This window comes from Cuculus canorus, chromosome Z, assembly GCF_017976375.1.
Source record: "Cuculus canorus isolate bCucCan1 chromosome Z, bCucCan1.pri, whole genome shotgun sequence".
Classification (NCBI taxonomy): Eukaryota; Metazoa; Chordata; class Aves; order Cuculiformes; family Cuculidae; genus Cuculus; species Cuculus canorus.
Genome location: NC_071441.1, coordinates 55,458,937 through 55,469,844, shown reverse-complemented (window position 1 = coordinate 55,469,844; position 10,908 = coordinate 55,458,937). Strand labels below are relative to the sequence as shown.

The window sequence follows — 10,908 nt, the reverse complement described above, 5'->3', positions numbered from 1 at the left end:
GCCTCACCTCTCCCATGGTGAAGAAATTCTTCCTAACGTCTAGTCTAAATCTGCCCCTCTCCAGTTTGTACCCGTTCCTCCTGGTCCTATCGACACAAGCCTTTACGAAAAGTCCCTCTCCAGCTTTCCTGTAGGCCCCCAATGTCGCGATATAGCCTGGCGAGAGCGGGAGTCGCGCGCTGCTGGTGGCGGGGCAATAGGGCACGGTCAGCCGAGGGCCTCTCGTGTTCGCGCCTTCACGGAGGTACCAGCAGCAACCCCTCAGGCTGAGGCAGCGCATCCTCTTCCGGTATCGGACGGAACCACCGCCCCTGCGAGAGCCGCTTCCACGCCTACGCATGCGCCGCGTCCCATCCCGTGATCCCCCAAGAGCCTCCGCTGTCACGTGACCCGGGCTCCTTCCCGTCATGTGACCCGTCCGCCGGAGGCCGCGCGTGTCCTTGTGCGCGATGTTCCGCATCGAGGGCCTGGGGCCGAAGATGGACCCGGAGGAGATGAAGCGGAAGATGCGCCGCGACGTCCTCACCTCCGTCCGAAACTTCCTCATCTACGTTGCGCTGCTGCGGATCAGTAAGTTCCCGGGCCGGGCAGGGCCGCGCTGCCCCACGCGGGAGTGCCTGGGGCAGCCTCCCTTCCCCCAGACTGTGTTTGGGCGATCGCTGCCCGCCCGCAGCGCGATTCCCGCCGTGAATGGTGCTGTGCAGGGAGGGGAGGGGCTGCGGGGGAGGCGGCGGGTCGTATCGCGCCCCCTGGGTGTGTTGGTTCCATCGCGCTCGGTGCACGCTTCTTGGTTTTCTTCAGCTAAGTTCACGCTGTTTTGTTTCTCTCTTCAGCTCCTTTCATTCTGAAGAAGCTGGACAGTATATGAGCACCGAAGAAGATTTGATACATGAAAGTATGAAATGGACTGTAGCTGCTTTTCCCTCTGTTAATTAAACGTTGTGCCAGAGGCAGATGTCCAGTACCAAATGGTTCTAACATGTTTCACCTAAGCGTATCTGACCTGAGAGTGATAGCCTAGCTGGGACTGTGGGGAATATTGTCTGTTGTCCCTGCAGGTGAATTCTGGGCACGGGATACTCTCTTCATATCGTCGGGTAGTGTTTTATGGTTGAATATTTCTTGTACTGTTTAAAAAAAATTCCATCTCTGTTTTGTACAAATTGTTCATCACTAGCAAGTTGCTTTGTTATGCAGCTACCTCTGAACTGCCACGTGCTATGGCTGTCAAACTTACTGAACCCGTCTGTGAAAAGTGAAGTCTGTCATGAGTCCAGTTCACAAGCCGTTTGATTTGAAATAAATGGAAAAGCAGTTGGTCGCGTAACTCTGGTAGTGATTTATTTTTACTAATAATCACTTAAACTAGAGATCACTTGGTATTATTTCCCTGTCTTTTGTCTTAAGATCACTCTCCCTTCCAATTTAAAATCAACTTGGATTGATTTAAAGCAAAGGAGAGTGAAAAAGACAAGGCAATGATGCATCTTCCGCATTGCTAAATGTGTAGTACCTCAGCTGTGAAATGTGTAGTCAAGACTCAGAAATAAAAGGGAGGAGGGCAGCTCAGCTTTATCCAGCAGACTTGTGCCAGTTTCCCATTTGGTTGGAACCTTATGGATTTTGAATTTATGCAGTGAAGCAGGAACAATACCATATTTCTTCTGTGAACTTCTAACTGAATTTTAGTCACAGCAGACTTTTCACAAAGTCTGTTATGTCCTCATGGCAGTACTTGGAGTGTTTTGTCATATCTTGGATCGAGCTCTTATTGCCATGACAAATTGCTGTATTCTAGTAATTCAGGAGTGTTTACTTTTAGGCCACCTGCAATATTCGTAACTCGTACTGCTCACACTAATGTCAAAATAGGAAGTATTTCTGTAGAGAAGCAGCTTGCTTTGTGAAGGTTGCAGTTTTTCTCTCTGAAAGGGATTTCTTAACCTCTGAGGCTGATGCTTATTGGACCCTGAACTGAGTTTCCAAAGCAGGAATTGGATGTTCAGCCGTTTTGGGTTAATCCTCTGTTTGCCTCAGTCTTAAAATTAGGATTTAATTTGTTATACTTAGGTGCTCACAAATCTCCAGAAAGACTTGTACCTCTTGGAATAATTTTCAACAGGTGCTAGAGGAGTGCCTGTGGTGCCACTTGCAGCAAAGGCACTGCTTGCTCTTTCCTATTGTTTGCTGACGCAGCTGAAGGAAGTATGTCCTGTTTGCTGTAACCTTGGCTGAGAGCGCAGGACATGTATGCAGCATGGCGGAATATGTGCTGTGCTTGTCCAAATCTTGTGATCTCCAGTCTTCTGTGAAAGCAGGGAAGGAAAGGCCAAGTTGGCCTTGGGCAGCCTGATCTAGTGGGATGTCCCTGCCCATGGCAAGGTAGTTGGAACTAGATGATCTTTAAGGTCCCTTCCAATCCAAACTATTCTATGGTTCTATGAAAGATTATTAGGTCAGTGTAGACAGAGGGGCAGGCTATTGTTGGCTGGCATCAAAGGAAAGAGACTGATCCTTGGAAATTATTGCCCTTCCAAGCTTGAGCCTGCCTGCTCTTGATCTATATGTAGGTTTGAAACTGGAAGGGGAGGAGTGGAGACGAGCACCGAGGACTGTGTCATGCCTCTGAGCTTGAGGCATGGTGTGTTGTAGGAAGGTTCCCAAATACCCATCCCTGAGACAGGCAGGGGTTGAAAGTGCAGGTTAGGAAGCTGCAGTATTTAATATTAATTTGCAAGCATAACCAACAATTCGGAGACTTCTTAGCAGAGCTGATGGAGTGGCCCTGGAGCCTTGGATGCCCACTGCAAACAAACTAAATTTTGTTGAAGAATGAAAACAAGGGTATTCCTGAGCTCATTCACTGAGGTATCTTTGTAAAATGGAACAAGTACAATTGAATAAATCGTGGGATTGTACTGTCCAGTTGACAAATTAATGCAGTGGGTAACTGCATGGAAGTTAAAACTTGTGTGGTGGGACTAATGCTATACATAGAAGAGTCTGACTGTGCCTGTGCCTGTGCCAGCCGGAATCCTCAGCCATCCTATCTTCTGCCCAGCTTTGGAGAAAGGGATATAGACACCTTTTTGGGTTTTGGGCCTTTGTGCAGGGTGGGAGGCACAATGGCAGAGTCTTCAGGAAGTACAGGGATGTGACAGTTTCTAGCAAGCCAATTTCACTTGACTATATCCTTAAAATTGTGTATAGAGCACCCATTTCTATCCACTTGCAAGCACATCTCAAGGCTTAACACGGCTGACCTGTCCGCAGTTCTGCATACCTCTAATCCTAAAGAAATATGCTTGCTGAAGAGTGGGTTCAGAGCAGTTGTGTTGAGCTGTTGAAGACTCTTCTAGGAAGTTGTTTTAAGGCACATTGAGAGAGGAAGCCATCTCCTTATTAAAAGAGGTGATAAGAAATGTGTGACTGTGGATTTCTGATATGCCAGGCAATTGCATGTTTCTTCTCCAAGGAGAAAGGAGATGTCAGGCTGCAGTCAGAAATCCCATCTATAGCCCTCACTTCATGGCCTAAGGCCCAGGCTCGCATAGCCTGGCGTCAGACCTGCCCACTCCAAGCCCAACTCCTTAAAGGGAGAATCACCTCCCTCTCCCTGCTGGCCACACTTCTTTTGATGCAGCCCAGGATACAGTTGGCCGCCTGGGCTGTGAGCACACGTTGCTGGCTCATGTCGAGTTTCTCATCAACCACCACAGCTGGCTTTTACCTTCTGTGCTGTTCTTATTCTATATTTGCCCGTTGTCTCCCCCAAGTATTGGTACTTGCATTCTGGCGCAGCTATCCAAGTCTTACGAGGAGCGGCTGAGGGAACTGGAGTTCTTTAGCCTTGAGAAGAAGAGGCTGAGGGGAGACCTTATTGCTCTCTACAACTACCTGAAAGGAGTTTGTAGCGAGGAGGGAGCTGGCCTCTTCTCCCAAGTGACAGGAGACAAGACAAGGTGGAATGGCCTCAAGCTGCACCATGGGAGATTCAGGCTGGACATCAGGAAAAACTTTTTCACAGAAAGGGTCATGGGGCACTGTCAGAGGCTGCCCAGGGAGGTGGTTGCGTCACTATCCCTGGAGGTATGGTAAAGATGGGTAGATGGGGTGCTCAGGGACATGGTTTAGTTGTTGATAGGAATGGTCAGATTCCATGATCCTAGTGGTCTTTTCCAACATAGTGATTCTATGATTCTATGATCCACTGATCCTTCCATCTTACAAATATTCTTGCCTTCTGCCATGCATCTTTCCAGCGATGTACAGGCCCTTCCATTCCCATGGCTACTGGATTATGTGCAGCATAAGCATTTTCCCTTCCTTCTCTGCTTCTCTCCATTATTTCTACTCTTTGTGTCAAGTTTCTTCTCACAACACAAGTACCGTCTCACAACACCCTCTGCAGCTGCCAGCTACCCCTGACAGGTCCTAAATCTCTCTTACTCGTCCTAAAGGTCTGCACTGCTGTCTCCTCCATATATCGTCTTCATTTTACCTTGCAGGTCTGAGTCTCAATCCTGCCCTCAGGTGTGTGTGGCACCAGGGTGCAGGAGCCTGGGGGTACCCCCCGGCCGTCCCCTTCTGCAGCTTCATAGCAAAGTCTGGGCAGATGCCCACAAGCGGACGCAGATGATGGAGCAGATGCTGTGCCAGGTCACATCAATGTCATCATGTGACACACCTGGGAGAGGAGGGACCAAGGGCTCCAAATTCACTCACAGGGCACACAGTGTCAGATGATGGTGGGCCACGGCAGGGGTGATGTCATGGGGCATGATAACACATCACACAATATCCCACCTGGGGAAGGGGCAGAACCCAGGGCTGCTGTGTGCCCCTACCCATGGTGGGGAGGTGGGACACTATCTGTGGTGACACACCATGACATGGCAGGGGTGACTTAATGGAGTGTGACATCATATATGTCCCTGCCAATGAAATTGGAGGTGCCATTGTCCCTGTGCCATTGCAGGTGTCGATCATGGAAGTGAAGGACATTCCCCACTGCAACTCCAGCCTATGAGTGCCACTGGCAGGATTGTGGTGGCCTGGGAGGGCATTGGGAGGCACTGGAGTGTACTGGGAAGCACTGGGAGAACAGTACAGGGTGCTGGGAGGCAGTGGGATGTACCAGGATAAGGCTCTGGCCAATACTGAGACTCACTGGGAAGCACTGGTCCATACTGGAAGGCAGAGGTCTGGGGGACTGGGCTGTACTGAGTCATTAGGAGGCTTGAGGATGGAGGGAAAGGAGAGAAACGGTGGAAATAGGGCAAAACCATGAAGAAAAAGGAAGAACTGGGGAGAAAGAGAAGGAATAGGAAACAGAAAAGAAATGGAAAAATGGGCAAAACTGGGAAAGAGGAGGGAGAAAACAGGGCACAAACAGGGCAAAAAAAGATCACAACCAAGGAAAAAAGGCAAATATGGGGCAACATCGGGCAAACCTAGCCACTTATGGGAGTTGAGGCAAGAATGGTGGGAACAGGCAAAAAATGGCACAAATGGGACAAAAGCAGGGAAAAATGTGAGGAAGCCAGGAAAAAGTTTGGCAACATGAATATATAGGAGGAAACAGGGTGAAAATGTGCAAAATGGGGCAAAGAGCAAACCCAGGTTAAAGTGAGGCAAAACAGGACCAAAAAGCAAAAATGGGGCAGTGATGGGAATTTGGGGTTGTTATAAGGCAGGGAAGGTGTCTATTGAGCAGCTAGAAGGCAAACTGGGGGACACTATGGGGCACTTTGGGGTAATTGAAGGCAGTTACAGGGCAGCTGGGAGAATTAGGGTCAGTTATGGGACAGCATGGGGCACTTGGAGGCAGCGGTGGCTCAGGCCCTTACTGTGGGTCAGACTTCTGAGGTTTTGGAGGTGCGGATAAGAGGCTTGAGGGTGTCAACAGAGATTCCCCTGGTCCTTGAACACACCAGTATGGCACAATACCAGACAACCACCCTCGCTCACCCACCACCATCCCAATACGGGTCCAGTGCTCCCAGTATAATGCTAGCCTGAACCACAGGTCTTCAAGCATGATCGCAGTGTGGGCCCAGTGTTCCAGTAGAAGCTCCAGTGCTCCCAGTACAATGCCAGCCTGGGCCACACCTCCCAGAATACAATCCCCACATAGAACTGTGGCAGGTGCAACCTGCCCTGAGGAGGACCGGATGAAGATCACGGCCTGCTAAAGACCAGTCCCCAGGACTCAGCGCCCTCATTCTTCTTTCTGACATTACTTCTTCTGGACATGCTCTTGAGCAAGTCCTCACCCCTTTGGGTGAGCAATTCTGTCTTCTGGGTACCCTTGAGTGAAAGATTTCCTTTTGTGAGTCAGTGAGTGTGTGTGTGCACATTTTCGGTCAGCCTCCTGAAGGATTGTTTGTGAAACTTCGGAATTTGTAAGGCAGTTGTGTATGAACAATGCTGGACTGTCATCCAAACACGTGGTTTACTTTTGTTTGTTGGAGCACGAAGTAAATCCTCATTGTTTTCAGGAACTGATGGGCTGTTTCGTGGGTACCTTCGCAACAAGGACCGGTGCCTGCAGCATGATGCCAGCCTATGCCACGGGTCACCAGGCATGACTCCAGTATAGGCCCAGTGTTTCCAATATAGCTCCAGCATTACCAGTACAATGCCCGTCTGGGTCATAGCTCTTCAAATAGGATTCCAGTAAGGCCCCAACACTCCCAGTATGGGCCCAGTGCCTTCAGTATGACATCCAGCCTGAGCTGCAGCTGTTCAACCCTGTACAGACCCCAGTGCCCCTAGTATGATGCCACCATGAGCTACAATTAAGATCCTAGTATGAGCCCCAGTGGTTCCCAGTACAGTGCCAGCCTGGGCTGCAGCTCTCTGAAGAACCCCAGTGTTCCTAGTACGCAAGTGTCTGTCTTCCCAGTAGGAACCCTGAGGGTCCCAGTGTTCCTAGTACGCATCCTAAGGCTCCCTGTACAGGCCCTGAGATTTCAAGCACAGCTCCAGTAAAACCCCCAAAGCCCCTAGTGCCCCCACTATGGGCCCTGAGGCACTGACTGCAGCTCTAGTGCATGCCCAGTGTGAATGCCAAGGCTCCCAAGGCACTCCCAGTACAGGCTTCAGTGCTCCCAGTACAAGTCCCACCACGACCAGTATGGGCCCCACTGCTCCCAAGCATTGCTTGCCACCAAGAAAGGTTTTTTGCTCCAACCTGTCCAGTACCTACTGGGGCTGAGGCCCCAAACCCTCAGAATGACCCCCAAAAATAAGGCCATCAGCCTACTATTGCCTTTATTGGTGGGTTGGCACACAGGGTCACAGGATCAGGCCGCCCCCAGTCAACTCCATCCGCTGCCGAGGGAAGAGAGAGAAAGGGTGTGAGTAGGGGGACCCCAGCATCGGGGCCAGGCAGAACCCTGGCATGGGGGGCAAGCATGTGTGGGGCGGGGGGACCCCAGCATCTGGGCGCACCTGGGGAGGGGCAACGAAGGCCAGCCAGTCGGAGGGGCGGGTGGGCAGCAGCCCCATGGCCTGGCACTTGTAGAGGGCCAGCGCCAGGCCCAGCCCATTGCCCACCAGGAACACCAGCCCCTGCAGTGCGCGCCTGCTTGAGCTCTCCAGCGCTTTCAGTGCTGTGGGAGTGAGAAGGTGCGACAGGGGCCTTATCACTGTCACCCACATGCCACACAGCCGGCACTGGGAAGGACTCGAGGTGATGATGGTGGTAAGTTGTAGGGGAGCTCCAGGTGGAAGGAGAGGGGAGGCGTGGGGTGGATGCCTGTGTTGGTGATGTGTGGGAGGTGCAGGCCTGACCGACATGGACCTCGGTACCACAGGGCCAACTGTAGAGGGATGCGTGGGAGACAGTGATGTGGAGATGACTGTTATTGGATACATGGAAACAATCAATGTGGAGAGAGCTGTTAGGGCCGTGTTGGGCAACGGATATAGGGGGTGACTGTCACAGGAACCACTTCTAGGGACACAGGGGAGCAGATTACATGAGTGCAACTGTTGCAGAGGGACACCTGTAGCGGGGGTGTTGTAAGGATGACTGTGGGGATATGCGGGGATGGCCGACAGGATGACTGGTGCCAGTGGAGATGCAGGGCAGCGGATCACCAGAGTTATGTGGGGCAACTATTGCGCGGCCGGCAACGGCTGTGGGGACACCCGTGGAGCCACCACCCACACGGGGCTGTAGCACAAGGCTGTACTCACTGGCAGAGAGGGACATGAGGGCCTGCAGCGGCCGCCAGGCCATCATGCAGACCATCATGGCGGGGAAGATAGAGATGGTGTTGCCAGCCATGTACATGATGAACAGGTTCATGGGGATCTGCTTCAGCGGCGCCAGTGCCACGTCCCAGCAACGCTGCGGGGAGAGAGGGGATATGGTGGGACCGCTCTCGAACGGGACCCAGGCTGGCGGGACAGGGACCGTTCCCCGCACAGCGGACGCGGGGATCCGAGGAGTTTCCCTCCCTTCCCTTGGGTCCCCCCGCCCACCTTCTCCATCAGAATTTTGTCGCTCTCGTGGACGCTGCCCTCCCCTAGCTGTCGCTCGGCGAACCCCACCGGCCCGCGGCTCTCGGCTGCTCCGCGGGGCCTGGGGGGCACAGAGGGGAGCAGGTGAGGCCGGGGAGGCCCCTGCACCCGCGCTTCCCCCCCCAGCGCCCCCCGGGCCTCACCGCCCGCCCGGCGCCGCCGTCAGCTCCAGCGACCACTTGAAGCGCCGGCCCCGAACCGCCGCCGCCGCCATCTTGGGAGAGATCGCCCGGCAGGGTTACGTGAGGATCACGTGGGTGACGGGATCACGTGGGCGTGATCACATGAGGGCGACGCCGGGAGCTCCGCGCAGCCCTACCTGCGCCCTAGCAACACTCTAGCGAACAGCCTAGCAACCGCCCTAGCAACCGCCATGCCCCTCGCCCGGGCCGGCTTCCCCCGGGAACTGCGGCGCGGGGCCGAGGGTTCCGTCCGCTGCCCGGTCCTGCTTACCTCTCCTTTTCTGCCTTCTCTCACTCTCCCCCTTTGGGGTTTTCTTTCTTCCTCAAAAGTTTTTGAGGTTAGTGTCTTGTGTGTTTTTATTCTTTACTCTTTTGGGAGTGATTTTGATTATTTAAAAATTTCTTGGGTTTGTGTTTTTTTTTTCTTTTTATTTCTTGGGGTAGTTCTTGGAATAACTCATTAAGCTAAGGGAATGAATTAACTTAAACAGTAATAATAATAATAATAATAAGAGAATAAAATCTTGGCCAGCTTGCAGTAAGAAAGAATGTTAGTGTAACAGGAGTTTAGTTTGTTTACTAGTTGAAACAGGGACAGTCCCACAGCAGGAACAAAGGACAGACATGAGCTCAGCGAGAGGGCATAATGAGGAAGTGAGTCTTGTTGATAGATACCCTATTCTGACTAACCTTGGTAGGAAAGCATCCAATTCCAGCCATTTCTTGAGCTCGGTTACTGTTTGTTTTGGCTGATATTGTTCTGTTTGTCAGCTTTTGGTCCTATTCTGATGCCTTTGCAGTTGTGTAGCTGATACTTTTCTAACAACATTCTTCCCCTTCACTATCACATTCCTCTGCTGTGGGACTGAACGTTTCTCAGTGCACCCATCTTCAGGAGGGAGGGGCAGTGACTGCAAACAGTAGTGTTACCGTCTAAACGCTGCTTTGATTAGTGCTTGAACACTTCCTTATTTACGGAGCACACTGTCTGGTTTGAAAACTATGTGTGGTCTGCCTGAATAGGTGGTTTACATCTGAGAGTCTAGGGATTAAGAATATCCTGCTTCAGAATTGATTGCACTGACAAAAGCAAATTTCAGGCAACCTCCTTAGTGCGTGTTTTATAAGACAGCCCCATGAGGCTGAAAGCAGGAAAAAAAGCCTGAAAACATTTTTGCCTGAAAACAAGGTTTTGTTCCAGGTTAAAGGCTTATAACTGTCACTGACTTTATTCCTTTTCTGTAGAGTGTCTTGTTTCCCGTTGGCACAGGGATGACTCCTCTTGTCAGTGCTCTATTAGTGAACTGGACAGACTGTTCTTCGGTGCTTGGTTTGTTTATAAACTGGCCATCCTTGGGGTAGTTTACTCCTGGACTGGAGTGGAACAAGGACCCTACACCATCCTTCTTCCTATGTTTTGCCCAGTAACAATATTCTACAAAACTGTTTTTCTGCTTTGAAAATCAACCTAGTCTGTAGAAGAGCACATTTGTGTCATCAGTTCTTGTTTGGAGTCCTTCTGAGGGAGCAAGACTGTGCTTTGCAGTGATCTGGAGCCAACCTCATCCTCTGGTTCTTGCTTCACTGCTCTGTGCCCTGGTAAGGGTCACAGCTCTTCTTTGCTATGCCTGGTGAGGAAGGGGAGGGCAAATCAATTGCTCTCAGGAAAAGCTTTGCACTTATTTACTTTAAAAAAAAACAAACACAATTCTAGCATCTAAATGTTACAGTTCACAGATAAGGCAGAAATTCATTCTCAGGGTGCAAGAGGAGAGTTCTGCAAGCACTTGCTCACATTTTCTGGAATAGTGAGATTCTGGGTGAGATTCATGCTATTCCATGAAGTCCTCCACTTGCACCACTGCAGTCCTTTAGACAACAAGCATTGGCTGCCCATTATAACAAACCCTAGCACAGGTGCCAGCTGAGTCATTCTCCCCCTCTCTTCCACTGCACATTTTATGAGACAGCTGCTGGTATAGCTTTTGGTACATTTTCCTGTCTTGTAATTCACAGCCTCACAAGAAATACGGGTTTTGATAGTTTTGAACCTGTAAATGCTAACAGAGGCAAAACTTCCTTAGCTGTGCCAATCAGCAGTATAATAAAAAAGACCAGGTTTTGAAGGTTTTCTTTGTAGAATCATAGAATAGTTTGGGTTGGAAGGGACCTTAAAGATCATATAGTTCCACAC

General features: G+C 50.9%; 2 protein-coding genes across 2 annotated transcripts; one reads left to right on the top strand and one right to left on the bottom strand.

The window, feature by feature from the left end:
* Window positions 1-377: 377 nt before the first annotated feature.
* TOMM5 (translocase of outer mitochondrial membrane 5) lies at window positions 378-1,346 on the top strand. The gene is made up of 2 exons (XM_009562955.2): window positions 378-570; window positions 834-1,346. Exons 1-2 carry the CDS (start codon window positions 450-452, stop codon window positions 866-868), a joined length of 156 nt encoding a protein of 51 aa, XP_009561250.1. The 5' UTR covers window positions 378-449; the 3' UTR covers window positions 869-1,346.
* Window positions 1,347-7,258: 5,912 nt separating this feature from the next.
* On the bottom strand, window positions 7,259-8,833 carry EMC4 (ER membrane protein complex subunit 4). Its single transcript, XM_054054602.1, has 5 exons — window positions 8,676-8,833; window positions 8,494-8,593; window positions 8,206-8,359; window positions 7,456-7,616; window positions 7,259-7,335 (listed from the first exon to the last, which is right to left on the bottom strand). The coding sequence occupies exons 1-5, from the start codon at window positions 8,744-8,746 to the stop codon at window positions 7,300-7,302; spliced, it is 522 nt and encodes a 173-aa protein (XP_053910577.1). The 5' UTR covers window positions 8,747-8,833; the 3' UTR covers window positions 7,259-7,299.
* Window positions 8,834-10,908: the final 2,075 nt, after the last annotated feature.